Raw genomic sequence first — 18,439 nt, 5'->3', positions numbered from 1 at the left:
GCCAGGTGGACTGTGTGAGAGAGCTCTGTTTGGAGACACAGACAGGTGGACTGTGTGAGAGAGCTCTGTTTGGAGACACAGACAGGTGGACTGTGAGGGAGCTCGGCTGAGAGACTCAGAAAGTCAGTCTGGGTGAGTGAGCTCAAAAGTGAGTAGAAGTTGCGGAAAGCTTGGTTTTGAGCTGACAGGGAGAAGCCCTCCAGCTGATAGACAGGGATGTCTGATGTATAGTAAGTGCCGGACAGGCAAGGTTTTCTTTTGCTGTTTTGTTATTTTATCTGCAACCTTAAATAAACCTGGCTGCAAGACAGCTTAAGGCTGATACCTCCGTGTGTGATCTGAGTTGGATGAACCAGACAAGTGTCCTTTGACCCCAGCAAAGGTTATGCTGAGCGTAACCCCTCACAATACATACGTACATAATATGACTTAATCACCCCCCCTCTTTCCTTCTATTAGAACCTTAATAAGCTCTGTTTTTTCCTCCTCATATTTATACACAAGGGGTTGGAAACAAACTTCCCCTACCTCACATTCAGATTTATTCTTTCCTGGCCAGGGGAAAGAATGTTACCCTCACAGATAGCCAAACAGACCATTGTTGTCAAAACTGACCTGAGAAGAACAAATTGCGCAAGTAACCTCTTGCAACCTCTGGCGGAACCCTGGTTGTGAAACAATGGTGAATGCAATATGGAGGCTCAGACTCTATGTAAGAGTACTTCCTTAAGCCATGGCCAAGATGTAGAGCAAATTACCCGGCCCAATGTTCACTTGGTTGTGTTTCCTTGTTAGAATGTGAGAAGTTTTTGCATGTTTGGGGGCTAAATATTTTACATAAAAGGTCCCCTTGAAGCAACATAGGGACTTTAGTTGACCAGTTTATTGTTGAAGTACTTGGGTGGCCTTCCTAGAGCCCTGACCTCAGCCCTACTGACCATTTACAGGATGAACAGGAATGCGAACTTGGGTTGACCAGTTTACTATTCAGGGACTTTGGTGGCCTTCATAGAGCCCCAACCTCATCCCTACTGAAGGATGAACTAGAATGGTGATTTTGAGCCCAGGTCCTCTTGTCCAACATCACTACCTGACCTTACAAATGCTTCTTTGGCTCCATGTAGAAAGGCTTATACAGAACAGTGGAGGTGGTCATAGTTGTAAACTGGGGACAACCGACCATGGTTTGCAATGGGATGTCCACTAAGCTCCTACAAGTATGACAGTCATATGTCCACAATGCATTGGACCCTACGTCTGTACAGCATACATAGGACCACAGTCCTACGCACAAGCCTGCTTGGATATCAACCAAATAACATTACAATATATTTTTAGAGGAGAAAACTAAATCACCCAGAGAATATAGAAGCACCATGTAAACCTAAACCAGAGCTCCGGTTGTTGCAAGGCCACCGTGACAGTGCTGCCCCTTCATTACATGTGAAGTGCTTGCTCTACAAGTTCCGAGTTGTAATGTTCCAGATCCCTGCTTAGCTCAGCACGCAGATTACAAGTTAATGGATACTCCACACAGTTAATAACTACCTGATGTTCTGTCATTATCTCACTGCACCCCCATGAAAATGTGAATAAAATTAGATCAAGATAAGATAAAAGATAACAACATCTCACTTAGTGTGATGACTATGATGTTACTTTGTTTTTGTTAGCTGCCCATAAAGTTCCACTTCACCGCTTCCAATTGGCCACCCTACAAATATGTAAACTAGAAAACCTGGTTATTGAGTTCACACATTCACTCAGCTAATTTTATGGGAATCTACAGTCATTCCAGCTGTTTTTAGATTATTATTACACAGTACTTATATTGCATCGACATATTACACAGCGCTGTACAAAGTCCATAGTCATGTCCCACCATAGTCATATGTCAATAATACGGTCTAAGGTAATTTTTTTTTTTGGGGGGGGGTGCAATTAACCTAACTGCATGTTTTTGAAATGTGGGAGGAAACTGGAGTACCCGGAGGAAACCCATGCAGACATAGAGAAAACCTGAAAACTCCATGCCGATAGTGTCCTAATCGAGATTCGAACATGGGATCTAGCGCTGCAAAGGCCAGATTAAATCAAATTTGAGTTCCCCCTGCAAGGTATTGTTGGACCAGCAATAAATTTGTAGAACAAGAAAAACACAAAATACACTGAAGTAGGATCCGCCCAAAATAGATGTAACAACCTATAGTGCATAAGCATATGGGGCCTGATTTAATAAAGCTTTCTATGGCTGGAGAGGATACACTTTCATCAGTGAAGACGGGTGATCCAGCAAATCTGGACGGGATCTGGTCCAGAATTCAAAACATTTGCAAGCAAATAGCAAATAACTTTGAAGAAATCTGTTTCAGGTTTGCTGGATCACCCAGCTTCACTGATGAAAGTGTATTCTCTCCAGCCTTGGCGAGCTTTGATAAATCAGACCCAAAGAATCTATAGTTGTGATCCAAAGCATGGGTGGGAAAATTGGTACCGTCCATGAATACATTAATGAATGGCTGCAGAGATAATTGAGAAATACCTAGAATTATGGAGCTTACAGTGATTATCCCAAAGAATCAACTCAATGGAGATGATGCAAAGTCAGCTACGCGTTTCACGGTAAAAGACAGCTTCTTTTGACTGTATGCAGCCAAACGTTATTTTGATCATTCTATGGATATGCTTTCAGATAAACACAAATACTATCAACTTGATATGTATTAAATGATATTACAATATCTGTCGCCAACGTAGAAAACACTTTAATTGGTGTTAGATCGCCTAAAGTTTCGGCTGGAACCTCACTTCAAAGTTCTTTGTATATTTTGGCTGGATATTGATTTTATTACTAAGGAATCGTCCAATCCAATGGAGGTTTATATTCCCTGGGGGATCGGACTATACACGGTATGTGAAAAATGCCAGCTATCTATGCCATGTGTATGAGCTATGACAAGGCCAGGATGACTTCTGTAATGAAAAGTGCCTTATAATAGGTAAGGAGACATAAACCCCACTGAGGTTGCTGGGTTGATGTTTTATTGTCTTACAAATTGCTTGTAGATAAAAAAGTAGAAATTGGTGAACTGGTGAAACTGAGGTTTTCTGTTCGGTGCAAAGTCTCTAAGGTGACTGAGGATTCTGAAGAATTTATGACGGCTTTGGTAAAACAGTGGAATGTCAACAAGGTTCACCTGGACCAAAATAATTGTCGCTGTACAAAAATAAATTGTAATGGGAAACCTCTCCCATTTACTGTAGGCAATCAGGGTTATTCTTAATATTAACTTGTCTTTATATAGCTCTAACCTTTGACGCTTTACAAAGTCCATAGTCATGTCTCGAGCTGTCTCTCAAAAGGCGTACGATATTACCACAATCTAAAGCAAATTTAGGGGGAAGCCAATTAACCTAACTGTATGTATTTGCAACATGGAAGGAAACCAGAGTTCCCAGAGAGAAACACATGCAGATAGTGTCCTGGCCGGAACTCAAACCAGGAGCCTGGCACTCCAAAGGCCAAGAATGCTGCCAAGGTTGAGGTTAGGCCAATGAAGGTCCTAGAGGCCATTTGTATTGCAATATGTTTATTCAAGTGTTAGGAATAGGGTAAAGGGATAACACAAGACAAGCAATAACATCATAAATATCAGAATAACATTAAAACAGTGCAACAATTCAGCCAAAGGCTATAATAGAGGGCGACCTGGCTGGTCAACAAGATGGTGGGATGAGCGGGATGGGATAAAGAAAGGGAAAAAAGAAAGGGTCTCACTTCTATATACAGTCCACAGTCACAATAAGAAATCCAGGGGTTCCATGTCAGTTCAAAAACATTCAGATTGTTGATACACGTCATTTTGTCATCGATCATAATCCAACTGAGTTCGGTATACAAAACCTCAATGTTAATGGTTGTTGATTTCAAACCGCCTAGAGACCAATTGTACAAAACATGTATGTAAGTTACAGACAGGACCACACAATTGTACCTTGCAGGGTATCCAACATTTTAATTTATTTTTCCAAATAAAAATAGCACAAATAAAAAAGCAGCATTTTGCTCGTATGTACATTGTTTGGGTATTTTCTCTTTGTTTACATGGATATTGATAGTTGGCTTAGCTTTAATTCTGTTTCTTGGACACAGGTAGGATTGTAAGTTCAATAGGCTCTGCAGGGTTAGGTGTACTCCAAATGCTAGCAATTCCTCAGCCTAGAATTTTTTGTATAACTGTTGTAAGATTAATTGGCTGTAGGTTCCTCATGGGTGGAGCCTACTAAATGTAACACACTACATGCTATACCATCCTTAAATGTATATACAGCTTTGTAGGAGTTATTAGGTCCTCAGGGGAGCGGCTTAATAAACAGATCTGTAAAAGTTCTACAATATATCATTGTGGGGAATACAATATAATTCAACCCATAACAGTTCCTTAACTATAATTAAAAGAAACATTGTCAATGGCCAAACTAGACTTTTCTATATTTTCTCTACAGGTCGGTCTGTTCAGTGGGATCAGTCTCATCGTTGGAACAATCATTGGATCTGGCATCTTTATTTCTCCCAAATCAGTTCTCCGAAACACAGGCGCTGTGGGGCCATGTCTCATCGTCTGGGCCGGATGTGGAGTCATTGGCATTTTAGGTAAGTGGGCATAAAGAAAGTGCTTTAAAGAGAACCTGTATATAGGCATGTGGCAGTTTTCTGCATTGCTGAAAGAATGCATCATGCTGCAGTAAAGTGGTGCCTATTGGCATCTGCACACCCTCATTTTCTTCTTAGAACACCTCCATATACGTGTACTATAGAGAATGATCCTTTTTATCACCTACTTTACTGGTGCTGATACAGAATGTCCATATATTAGATATTTTGAAGCCACACAGATGATGTGTAGCAAATGACCGATCATCTTTGTTTCCTCCAGGTGCACTGTGCTTTGCAGAACTCGGTACAATGATCACAAAATCCGGTGGGGAATACCCGTACCTCATGGAGGCCTTTGGTCCTATCCCAGCCTTCCTCTTCTCCTGGGCCAGCGTCATCGTCATGAAGCCTTCATCATTCGCCATCATCTGTCTGAGCTTTGCTGAATACGCTTCAGCACCATTCTATCCCGGATGCGAGCCGCCACCAGTGGTCATCAAATGCCTGGCAGCTGCCGCCATCAGTACGTATATTAAAGAGATCTCATCATTTGGGGATGTGCATGGATGGGCTTTCGTTTTCTATATTTGATGTGTTGCTGATTTCATTGACATCAATGTTGAACTCCAGGCAGATGTTCATACAGCTCTATATTTATTAATATCTCATTTAGTGCATTTTGTATCTGAATTGACCTAATATTTGCCTTGTGCAGTTCCATATTGCAATGCATAACATTTTTGTTGTCATAGCAAGACAAAGTTTGGTGAGTTTCACTGTACACATTTATCCCTGCATGTTGTTTTATACTTGGAGATCCCTTTCAGGTTCCTAATGCATTTTTGTAAGTCCTATGGTAGGAACATGTCCGAGCACCTCCTTCATTTATAGTCGTGCTGGAAGAAAGATGGGGACACTGTAACTGTGAATACTATGGGTGACACTTCCCTTTATTTTATATATGAATCCCAATATCTTCTTTCTCTATTTCAGTGGGGATCACAGTGGTGAATTGTCTGAGTGTGAAGTTGGCCAGCTATGTCCAGAACTTCCTAACGGTGGCCAAGATGATCATCATTATCATTATCATTGTTAGTGGCATTGTGCTTCTGATTCAAGGTGGGTACCAGAGGTTCATCACTGTCATGGATGTGAATGCCCTGGTGTCATGGTTTTGGATCATACACCACAGGCATGACATCTCTTTCATCTAAACACTGGCTACAGCTATGGCCTTGTTGGCTTTACTTACGGTGGCATTATCAGCCACCCACTCATCCTAATGAGTAGTAGACCCCAAGTCATACACCACAAGGTCTGTGTAGGTCTTCAAGTGAGGCCCTGAACCTGGCACACTTTCCCTGCCCCCACTCGACCCATCATCCCACAGGTCCAGGTAGATACATCTGCATTGTCTTATGAGCTTCCTGTCCCATGGGATGTGACTATACCTACCTACCACTCGACTCTGTATGATGTGCTGTGTGGTATATACTTCATATAGGTAATCTTGACCTATACATAGCATTTGGATTATTTTTCAATTCTTCCCTGTTCAAGCAATATATTAGTATATTTTTGTCTCCTACAGCCATCCTACACTGCTGTGTTTGATACACTATAAAAAATAACTCCAGACCCTTCTAGTCCTTTCTGAAATACAGCAGTGCCCAAACACAGAGTTGTGAGCAACGTTCTCAGATAACTTGCTATTGCAACATAAAAAGTTAAGATTTTTATTTTTTTAAGCTTCCAGTCATTCCTGATGGGGCAGCCATGGGAAAAAGGAAATTACATATTTGAACACATTCCACTTTGTACATTGCTTACCACTCGACTTTGTGCTGTACATTATATATGTAGCTAATCTTTATACAGCTGACATATAAATACGACTTATCTGCTGTGCTTTATTGAGCTGTTATCATTCATACTAATTAGTTAGGCATTAGAAAAAAATCATTTGCATTTTTTGGAGAATCCTAAAGCCATGAAAAAAAAGATACAGGAGGAAAGGTAATTCTATTGCAGATTATGATTGGTCCACACCCATCCTAACCTCCTCCATGCAGCTGTACCAAAGGTTGCATCGTCTGTATGCCCACCGCTACACCCTGTCCATGCCAATAATTACACCATGCAAAGGTAGCAGACAACAAATAGAAACTGCAAACTGACAAAGTTTCTGCTCCTCCAGGAAACACACAGAATTTTTCAAACAGTTTTGAAGGTTCTTCCATCACAGCGGGAGGCATCGGCTTGGCTCTATACAATGGTCTCTGGGCATACGATGGATGGTAAGTAGACAAATATTAAGCACTTGTCAACATTGTAAAATCTTTTAATGTTAAGTGTGAAAAATAACTGTCCTCTCTGGGCTCAATGATCACACTTTCAAGGCAAAGATGGCACTGCAACCATGTGTAGTGTGTGTAGTTGGCTGCATTAAAGCCCAAACTTTAATTTTTGCTCAGTTATTACTTAGAGTTATTACTCCTTCTGCCAGCCATGCCAACTACGCCACCAAGGAAGCACCTCTACACCTTCCCTGCTATGTTCTTCTCCACCACCCTTCTAAACCCCATGAAATACTGAGTACTGAAGGCAACATGTGACTCCTTCACCATTCTGCCATGATAGGTGTTTGAGCAACCAATCACCAGATCCAATATTTGTCAGGTTGGGGTTAGACTAAAACTTCCCTGTCTCCTACATTGCTGGTGGTGACTTCACATCCTTCTAGGAATATCCCTGAGGAATGCAAAGGTGGAATTGGAATGTTTCATTCCAAAAGCTTCCTCTTGTGAGGTTCTGCACTTCTCAGGATCTGTCAGGATAGAATATAATGTTATCCTCGCCATGGCAGCTTGGGCAGAAGACGGGGCTAAGGCAAGTATAAACCAAATTTGAGCTACAAGTCCTGTTATGTAAAAATAAACAGTTTGGAACAAGTTACAGTGGCAGCTTCAATATCGAGGGTTCACCCAAAATGGAGCAAATTACGCAAAGTAACCTGGACTCAGAATATTCCAGCTATGCCATCAGCTGAACCCTACCATCAGGGTGCAGCACAGACATTATACACTCTCCAGGGTCCCCTTGGGGCGCCAAGTGACATTTACAGCCAGATAACAGATGGACGGAAGTATAGAAGTTTTCATATAGTGCTCCAAACCTTTTCCATGTGCGTAATTCAATCTCTATCTCCAATCAACTGTATTTGCCTACATAGAATCCATAGCTGAGTGAATGATTTTCAAATATACATGTGAATGAGATAAGCTTTGTGTAAATAGACTTATTGATGTTTTAATGTTTTATAAGCCTTGTCTTCTAGGTATAGTTTATATTTATATCCACAGGGCAGCCATGTTTTCTGATAACAAATGAATGGCAGCAGCTGTGTAAATATGGATTGCATGTGCGGGCCCAGTGCTATATAATGACTGCGTCTTACACTTCTCACTATACCAATGGCCATACTAACCAATCATAGCTATGGCATTTTAAGGGGTGTGGCCAGGCCAGGTGGATAAGTTTCCACATGTGTATGATTGTTAAAGGCACAGGGACCAAATTAACAGGGTTTGTGAAATGACACTGGGCTATGTTGCATGACCAGTTTAGCAGATGGCAGTAAACTCTACGAAGAGCAGATGATATTCCTCAACCCAAATCCATAAAAAACACTAGAAACCCACACATGCCTAGAGCAGCAAAAGTTCATAGTAATATCAGTGCCCTCCAGATTGCTGCCTGAACTGTCTGTGAAAATGAGGCTTACTGCAAACCTAAGCAAAAGCTTGCCCGTTCCTTTTCTACTTTTTATAAAGAATAAATCATTTTTTGCATGTGAACGTGTTGCAGCAGCCCATTCCAAATGAATTGGCAGGCAGTGCACCACCCTGGATCTGCTGCAGGGCACCACAATGCACGTGCCTTGAAATGGCCCACGATGCACCCCGTATCTGCTCTTATGGACATTCCTCGGTGGCCCCGTACTTCAGCCATACTAGGAATCGCAATTTTCCAACAGATCACTTTAAAACTACATTTATAACTTTATTACATCTTGTTCTAACTTCACACAATGTTTTCCTTGTAATTTGTTTTCCATCGGTGGTGTCCAGGTCTCTTTCCCCCTGGCCCATCACTTTGTACCACTCTGATAATTTGCTCGCATTGGGATCAATTTGTCATGTGTGAATTATTTTCCTCTCTTTAGGAACCAGCTCAATTATATTACAGAGGAGCTGAAAAATCCATACAGGTAAGACGTGCGCGCACTAAACGCCATTGATTTATTACACATAATTTGTAGAAGTACAAAATAGATTTAGTTATCGACCAGTGGGAATATATGAGGGTGCTTAACTACTTGTCTGCCCGAATAGGCTGCAGGAAATGTACCGCTGAGGTCATCTTTGAGTGCACAAAGCATTTCTTTGTTAATGCGGCACGCAGGTTATATTGACCCCGGCTAATGGTGAAGGAAAGTCAAGGGTGCTGGTCAATGGTTTGCCCCCAAATCTCTCACTTTGCTGTGATATTAACTTAGCTCACTGCTGCACTGTACCTATGTATGTATACACACCGGGGTCTAATAACAATAGACATTAGGGCTCTGCATGGGAGGAGCCAGTAACATCCTTGGGGGAGGGAATAAAAATAAGGCCAGCCCCAGAGGTGCTGAAAGTTTAAACTTGCAAGTACCAATAAAAGGCCACAGGCCGTAAAGGTTCTGGGGGCTTTAAGTAAATTCAAGTAGTAAAATAATCAGGTTTGTAAACTTATCACATGCTGGAGCTCTCCATTGTACAGGAATGATACAGACATTGTGTAATCTAATCAAATGTACTATTTACATCCCCTAGACTTAAAAGAAACATTTACCTCTTGCATTCTGGGGGTTGCCCCACTGCCACTATTTTTATCTTTCAATCCTGGAGTTCAACTTTGTGTGACAAATGAATGTTGCCCCCTAGAGGTGAATAGTATGTATTCATATATTTCACAGTAGACTTGCACTTTATGAACGGCCCTCCGCCATTTCAATACAATACAAACTGAAAAGAAGGAGGAAGGTTTAGGTAAAAGTGGACGTTGCATTTTATTTCAAGGTCCCTTTTGTTGATATAAAATCATTTTGTGTTTGTTTAGTATAAAGCTAAAAGTTGTTCCCGCACCTGTCACATGGATCAGCTATGTTTTGGACCCATCTTGCTGCTGTCTAATAGTCATGGCGCCTAAATAGAAAAGCACTGGGTTATAAGGGTAATTAGTTTTTTGAATTCGGAAAAGCTTAAAGGACATTTGGACTTTTGATAATATATTTAGTGTTTTAACCCCATTAAAGAGGAAGAACAAGGAACCAATGGAGGTAGCAGGGTTCAGGATGGGCATGCTGACACATGTAGTGCTGACCTGTCTCTCTGTTACAGAAACCTCCCCCTGTCCATCATATTTGGGATCCCCTTGGTCATGGTCTGTTACCTGCTGATTAATATTGCCTATTTCACCGTGATGACCCCCACAGAGCTCCTTCAGTCTCCAGCCGTTGCAGTGGTGAGTGTTCATTTCTCCTATTCACCCAGCTGTTTGCAGGCCGTGACCGTAAAGTTTGTTGAAAGTCTGAGGATTCCTTGTATTTCTTTTGGGATACAAATATACAGCAAGGATCTATTTTTGTAATTCCAGTCTTTGGGGACACAAAATACGTAATGGGTCATTTATCCCAATCTGTACCTACAACCGCCTGCCTGCTAAGGTGTGGATGGACTTGGCAAGGTGCCTGGCCTAAACGCTATTATCTTCTTTCAGACCTTCGGAGATCGTGTCCTGCAACCAGCAGCTTGGTTGGTTCCTTTGTTTGTGGCCTTTTCAACTATTGGGTCAGCCAACGGTTCCTGCTTCACAGCTGGCAGGTCAGTTTATATTCCAACACTCAATGGGTCTGATTTAATAAAGCTCTCCAAAGATGTAGAGGATACACTTTTATCAGTGAAGCTGGGTGATCCAGCAACCTGGAATGGATTTCCTAAATCATTTACTATTTGCAATGTTTGCTATGCAAATGTTTTAAATCCTGGACCAGATCCATTTCAGGTTTGCTGGATCACCCAGGATCACTGACAAAAGTGCAGCACACAGCAGATATTCCACAAGCAGGAGCAGAAAGCAGTAATGTTTTAAGATATGGGGAGTGGAAATATAAGTATTGTATTATAATATAACTGGGTATTAAGGCTTTAATGTAAAGATAACAGAGACTGTTGATCCAGGGAACATCTGATTGTCTCATGGAATTAGGAAAGAATTATTTTCCCCTGTTGAAAGGGATTTTTTTGCCTTCCTCTGGTCCAACAATATCCTATATGGTTTTATATCTGGGATATGTTTATTTCCCTAGTGCTGGAACTTAATGTACTTTTGTCTTTTTTCAACCTTACTATGTATACTTTGTGTGTGTGTGTCAAAAAAAATAAAAATCAGATGTAAAAAAACAAAACAAAAAAAAAACTAGACAGTCCAATAAAATAAATAACTGGTGATAATGCAGCATATTGGTTTACTGCTTTTATATTCAAAGAAGGGACATTTTATATGTTTAACTTTACTCTGCATTTTAGGGAATTTGCATCATTAAAAAAAATATATAATTGACACTTTGTTGCAACATAAACATGATTTTTTTTTCTCCACAGGCTTACATATGTGGCAGGCCGAGAAGGTCACATGTTGAAATTTTTGTCATACATCAGTGTCAAGCGCCTGACCCCTCTACCGGCCATTGTATCTTATGTATGTTACCTCCTTCTCCTCTGTCTGGTGAATTGTCAGAATGTTGCATACATGGGGCCTGATTTAATAATGCTCTCCAAGGCTGGAGAGGATAAACTTTCATCAGTGAAGCTGGGTGATCCAGCAAATCCTGGACCAGATCCATTCCAGATTTGCTGGATCACCCAGCTTCACTGATGAACGTGTATCCTCTCCAGCCTTGGGGAGCTTTAATAAATCATGGTCATTACGCTAGGGGGTCATTTGCACTGTAATACTATGTGTGGTGCAATGTGGTTCCATTTATTGTCAATGGCATTATTATGTATTACACAGTACTGGGCCTTGCGCCATACCTTATCTCGTGGTGCAGCACAGTATTGGAGGAATACAAATTTGGGGGGGGGGGGGGGCTGGAGCTTAACACATTATAATTTAATATAACATGGATTGATCCGGTTTTGCAAAATGGGGTTGGGACATTCAATTCCAAGCCCCTGGGTGGGGTAAAATATGCCAGCAGATGAGGGCAGAGGTCTAATGCTGGGGTGCAATGCTCTATGTGTCTGTGGCATACCTGTTCATCCTTATTCTTCCTCTTTCTTTTCAGGGTATCATTGGAATGATCTATATTATCCCTGCAGATATCAACACCCTTATTAACTACTTCAGCTTTGCCGTCTGGATATTTTATGGTCTGACCATCGCTGGTCTCGTTGTAATGAGATTCACTAAGAAAGACATGAAGAGGCCAATCAAGGTAAATTCCTTTTTTTTTTTCTTCTTAAAATATCATTGTACGTTAACCTATACCTACCAACCACAAGGGTGGGACAGGTGGAGGCAGACCATGTGACTATGATGCCCAATCAGGTGTTCATATGTACAGTATATAGATATATGGTAACTAAAACACTCAAAACCCAATTTTTCATACTCCCATACCCGTCTTCTTCTGTCTCTTAAACTCCTCTCTACTCACTGACCATTTCATATCCTCCTTCCTATTGGGAGATACTTCCCCCACCTCCTAGATTGTAAGCTCTTCGGGGCAGGAGCCTCTCTTCCTGTGTCACTGTCTGTCATTTGCAACCCCTATTTAATGTACAGCGCTGTGTAATATGTTGGCGCTATATTAATCCCGTTTATTATTAATAATAGTAACTGCACTTAATGGATGGAGAAAATAAATATATTGAAACTTTTGGTATCTCCATTTGCTCTGAAGTATCTGACACCTGCCCAGCATAATAAAATTCAATGTAAGGTGAAAAAAACATTGTACAACCTGTGCAGAAAAAAGAAAGTCATTTTTGATGATGAAATATATGTATTTAAAAGATATATTTTAATTTTTGATGTTTTTTTTACTGCTTACAACTATGTTATTCTGACTTTCATATTAAGAGTTTAACTTTCTCTTTTTACCTTTCAGATTCCAATTGTCATCCCCATTGTGATGGTTCTGGTCTCTTGCTATCTGGTAATAGCCCCCATCGTACAAGAACCAGAGTGGGCCTATTTGTACTGTATTCTGTTTATCCTCGGGGGACTCATACTCTACTTCCCGTTTGTGCACTACAAGGTCCGATGGGCACAGAAGATAACGAGTAAGTAAAGCCAGCAATGAACATAAAGAATAATTAAGTACTGACATTCTGCTTCATATTCCTATAGCACCCCAAATCTTTCTAAAATGCTCTGAACAGCAGCTGCTTGCCAACAAATAAGTCCTGCAGGCCTCTGCCACCTATCGGCAGGTTTTATGCCATACCTGGCTCTACTCTTTTACAAATCCTAGACCTCCCTATTTGTCTTTTTATGCGTTGGGGTCCTCGCTGACCAATGGTGGGGTACTGGGAACCTGACAGTTTTCCTTTAAAAATGTTAATACATTTTATCAATTTGTTATTGTTTAAATAGTTCCCCCATATGCTGTGGCCCTGTAAAGAGTACAGTATAAGCAAGGGTGCCATTAATACATACTGTACAGAGTTCATAAGCCGTACAATAGGAACAGCAAGCAATACAAATGTTAAACGATAAAACATTTTGATTTGATAATATGAGTGTAGCAAAGAAATACCATTAGGGAGAAGATCCCACCCTTGTGAGCTAACAATCTAAGGGAGAGTGGAGTGGAAACACAAGGTAAGGTGAAACAAAACCATAGAAGCTGACAGTCAAGATGTCAAGTAAGAGAGGTCGGGAGCTGGGATCTATTTGGATGCCATCAGCATGCAGAAGTCCAAATATTGTCCTAGATCATGGTAAGAGATAGAGAAGAAAAGAGGTCCAAGAACAGAGCAACAACAAATATTGGTTGCAGTTAGTTTGGGAATCCTGACAGCCAAGAAGGAAATCAAGAATGTGCTTCACCCTTGATGATTAGTGATGAGAGAGGCTGGAGAAGAAGACAATGGTTGACCATGCTGAAGGTTGAGGATAGGTCATGAAGAAATGTCTTTTGGAAGCTACCAGGGGGTGTCAGTGACTTTGCTGATGGTTGTTTTGGTAGAATGGTGCTGGTGGCATCCAGACTGAAGGGGATCAAATAAGCAGTTACTGGAGAGATAGTGTATGCATGTCCAGTTAGGACTTGGCCCCTAAATTCTTTAATTAGTTGCTGTTAGCCCGCCCCCAGTAATTATTTAAAATTGAAAATTGACTATGGACTGATCCTGAGAGATTCAGAAGGATTAGGGATTAGTAGGCATATGGTACATTGATAAAGAAGTAGGTAGCAAGGTTGTCCAGAAGTGTCATAGCATTACATTGAATAACATAAGTCACAATTGTAGAAGGTTAGGAGCAGTGTCTTGTATTGACTTAGTATAACAATGCATTGGTTACATCAGGGGTCGGCAAAGTGTTATGGCCACTAAGCTATTTATGGGGTGGGAGCACACTAGGCCGGACCCACCCTATTAGCTCCACCCACCAGGGAACGCCCCCTGAAGTGAAAGCCCTTCCCTCCGTATGCATTGCGGAGGAGATGGATCTACCTTTAGGGAGCTTTCCCTATTTAAGGTGGCAGCGGAAGTATCGCCGGCCACGTTAAATAGAGGAGCAACTGCAAGGGGGCAGCTCCGGTAGTTCCCAACGCCCCCTGTCCAATCCGCCAGCAACCCGCGGCTCCGGAGCTGTGGGTTGCTGGCCGGCTTTAGCCTGGATCGGCCAGAATGAACTACCAGCTAGGCCGTATCTGGCCTAAAGGCCAGAGTTTGCCGACCCCTGGGTTACATGGTACTAATAGTGTAACACAAAGTGAAGAAGGCAGAAAAATAGGGTATGGATCCTGACGCGTTTCGCCCAGGTGGGCTTCCTCAAAGGAAAGTGAGACATAAAAAAACTGTATTAGCGTTCAGCAAAACAGCCATCCCCAGGTAATGATGTCAGGTGCCGCCTGGTAAGGCGGACATTGTAAGTGCACCGGGTAGAAAACCGTTTCAGTCCTGATGCGCAGAGATTGCGCCAGAAAATATTGGCTGTGATTGTAAAGGGTTGTAGCAGTCCAGGGTTCAGAACCTCCTAGAGCTGTCTAATCCCTTTAGGCATTGGTGGGAAGAAAGACAGATAGGTAGGATGGTAGTTTTTGGAATATGCTGAACCAAATTAGTATTGGTACGGTGAATACTAAATATAAGAGCAGCAGAACGGCTTACTGGAGAGATAATCAGATAGTTGTACATTAATGTTCTCTTCCAGGAGTTTAGAAAGATAAGGGGTTATGCGGTCCAGAAAGGGTTTGTTTAAAATGCCTGTGTGAACGAGGGGAGGAAATGCCAGTGAAGACAGCAGGTGAAAAGAGATGCCAGTGAAAGAATGAAAGATGAGCAGATCTGGGGGAAGAGATGGGAGGGAATGGGGCTCGGAGCACAGGCAGTGAGATTGGTTTTTGAAGTTAAAGAAAAGAGCCGCTGTTCAGATATTGGAGTAAAGACTGAAGCCATTGTGTATTATGTTAATCTTTTTGGTGAAATATGATGAGCAGGAGGTTGGGGAGGAGGTGGAGGGCACAGCAGGAAGTTGAAGGAGATGAAAAGTTGTTTAGGGTTTTGGTTCTGTGAGGAATGAAGTGATGAGAAGTATGATTGCTTGGCATGGGAAGGGACAAGTTCAGAGCATGTTGTACAGATGGTAGTGGTTTCCATCACACTAGGACATCTTCTTACATAGGAAGAGGTCACTAAATTCTAACCTGAGGTGCACAGGGCTTGCAGCAGTTTACACACAAGCGAGTGCTGCTCAATGGAGAGGGGGTGAAGCAAAAAAAAAGCTATTAAAGTTACAAGTTGTGATCTGCGTAATGGTATAGCTTGAGAGAGAAAGATTAGGCCTAAAGTGTGCCGGTACTTTAGGTGAGAGTAGAGGACAGATTGGAGGGATCAAATGAACAGGTGACAGTAGTTTAGTAGCACTGGGGCTTTTAATGTCCATTGGGATAGTGAAGCTGCCAAGAATGATAGCCGGTATTTTAGTGGAGGGAATCAGCAAAAAAAAGGACCGGGCCAGGACAGGTAGATGACTGAGATGTGGAAGTGGTGTGGTGAATAAACATGGACAGGGTGAACCCTAAAAGATAACAGAGAGATGGCTTAGTGATCAACAGAGTTCAAAGAGAAGAATACCCACCCTACCCCCCATGTTTGCTGCCTAAATTTAAGGAAAGAGTATTGAGGAAGTCGAAGTTGGCCTACAGGATACAGGTTTCAGTTAATGAGGAAGATCGGTGTGAGTTTGCATCATATTTAGGGATCAACAGACACAGTCAGAATTCAGAGAGGGACCAAGATTTAGTTTAATGACCAAATCAGCAAAGAAGTGTATTTGGTGGCAATTAGTGCATGAAGTATATTAGGAATAAGAAGAAAATGTGATTTATGAGATGCAGCACGAACCTTGTTAGTAATGAGAGGTAAAGTAATCAGTGGTGACAACATTCCCTAGAATGAAAAAGCAAAATTTGGTGCCACTTTCAGTCCACTTCCATTGTTCTTCAGTACAATTACACCAATATACACAGCTGCCCACCTACTTGTAAAGAGTCATTAAATGAGATAAGCTGAGTGAAAGCCAACTACTGTACATGCCGGAAAGGAGTCTCAACACATCGGGTCTGACCAAAAAGGTCATTACTGATAGGGAATGCAAAGATATTACAGATAATAGGGGTGGACCAGGCAAAAAGGTGAAACTGTTTGCTGATGCCAGTTGAAAATCCTAACTGGACTATCGGAGATAGGCAAGAGTAGACGTAGGGAAGTGCAAAGTGTGCCTCTGCACAAGGGTCTCATTCCCTTTTAAGCCACAAGGGGGCTCCCCAAGTTAGTTCTGCAGAGGGGCCCACTGTTGACTATGAATGCCATTGGAAATGGGTCTACCATGTTAAACACATTCACCTCTGTGCTGTACAGGTAAAAAATTAAAAGTCAGCCTATTAAAAGAAAAACATTTTTTTTTTAACAGTTCACCAACTAAAGCCCCATACGTCCTTAAAGAACAAAGATTTCAACAGGCCCTTTTAAAGTTATGTCAGGTGATCAGATGCTTATTGGTGTCCAAACTTTGCTTGGACCTCCGATTACTAAAGAGTTAAAGATTAAGATTCAGCGCTGCGTAATATGTTGGCGCTATATAAATACTGTTTATTAAAAATAATAATAATGGGACATTTTTGCTTTTAGATATTTTGCCTAAAATTCCACTTTTTTTTTTCAGAGCCAATCACTATGTACATACAGATGATCATGGAGGTGGTGCCACCGGTAGAATCCAAAGAATAAAGGACTGTGTGGATTGTTAGGACACTTCTGTACATATTGTAAAGTAACTTCCAAGAGCCAAACACATCAAATGATTCTCCATTTTCCATCTCGGACTTGCAATCATTGTGCCAGCTGCTGGGATTGGTCTGCATTGACCAGAAATAAAAAGATAAAACAGGGACTCGACCAGCAGCAGTCCGGTGGACAAAAATGTTTGTACACTGAAAATCTCTGGAACAGTTGTGTGAAAGATCTTCAATCAGCATAGAGCCCAATCCCAGCACAGCCCCGGCTCCTCCGACCTCCATGCACATATGGGGGGTCAATGGACTGTTCAAAATGTTTTTTATTCTGAGAAATGTTTATCTAATAACGCAATGTAAATAATCAATGTGTGCATATAAAAATGTTTATGTACAGTGGGCAATAAAATATCTCCACAAATTTGCTGATTACATAGACACAATCTGCTTCCTGCTCCTGCCTTGCTTAAGGCCGATATAAAATCAACATTATCTCATTATGGCATAACTATTACTATACACCAAAGAGATTGAATGTTTGATGTGTAGATAACTAACAGGTCGATGAATAAGTTACTACCAAGAACCAAGCTCTTACTAAACTTTGTATAAAACATATTTTTGGTTTGGTCTGTTGCTGTCTGTTTCCCTACTGGGGTCACCAGAACAAGAATAGAGAGGAAATCTTTCTCTAGATCAGGTGACTGCTGTCTAGCCGGCCATATAATATGCTCTTATCTGTACAATCCCCTTTCAGAGTTAAAATATGATGAGAGCCTACCTTAACTTTCCATTATGCAGGTATCCAATCAGGAGCCGCTTGTGCCTTTGTCGTGGTACCTTTCCGAGTAGATGATTGGAGCATGGAGGGAAGATCACATGTGCAGGGAACCCAGAGGCACTCCGTGGCGAGCAGTTCCAGGTTGCGTGGTCACATAATAGCAATATTAGTTAGTATATTTGAAGAGCAGATTACATATAAAGCACCCCTTGTGTTAAGGGTTGGGTGCAGGGGAGACATTTGAGGTCCAAAACATTTAAAATGCAGGTATACCATAACAGAGCTGCAGCAAAGCATCCAAAAGAAAGCATTCTCCAGGGGAGCACTGTGATCTGTGTGTACAGCAGCCTTTCTAACATAACTAGAAATAACTTTAGGTCTTCAGGGAACCCCTTCTATAATTCCTATATCTACAGATCACAGTATATTA

General features: G+C 41.5%; 1 protein-coding gene across 1 annotated transcript in view; it reads left to right on the top strand.

Annotated features, from left to right (window-relative positions):
* The window catches only part of SLC7A9 (solute carrier family 7 member 9), a 27,900-nt gene extending 10,251 nt beyond the window's left edge, over positions 1-17,649 (top strand). Inside the window, exons 3-13 of the mRNA XM_072422386.1 lie at positions 4,507-4,654; positions 4,938-5,180; positions 5,651-5,776; positions 6,855-6,954; positions 8,883-8,927; positions 10,099-10,222; positions 10,478-10,581; positions 11,362-11,458; positions 12,048-12,197; positions 12,873-13,047; positions 17,159-17,649. Of these exons, the coding sequence (XP_072278487.1) occupies positions 4,507-4,654; positions 4,938-5,180; positions 5,651-5,776; positions 6,855-6,954; positions 8,883-8,927; positions 10,099-10,222; positions 10,478-10,581; positions 11,362-11,458; positions 12,048-12,197; positions 12,873-13,047; positions 17,159-17,223 (1,377 nt within the window). The 3' untranslated portion in view covers positions 17,224-17,649. The remainder of the gene's footprint in view (positions 1-4,506; positions 4,655-4,937; positions 5,181-5,650; positions 5,777-6,854; positions 6,955-8,882; positions 8,928-10,098; positions 10,223-10,477; positions 10,582-11,361; positions 11,459-12,047; positions 12,198-12,872; positions 13,048-17,158) is intronic.
* Positions 17,650-18,439: the final 790 nt, after the last annotated feature.

Source organism: Pyxicephalus adspersus, chromosome 9, assembly GCF_032062135.1.
Source record: "Pyxicephalus adspersus chromosome 9, UCB_Pads_2.0, whole genome shotgun sequence".
NCBI classification, from domain to species: Eukaryota; Metazoa; Chordata; class Amphibia; order Anura; family Pyxicephalidae; genus Pyxicephalus; species Pyxicephalus adspersus.
This window is presented reverse-complemented; position numbering and strand designations above follow the sequence as displayed.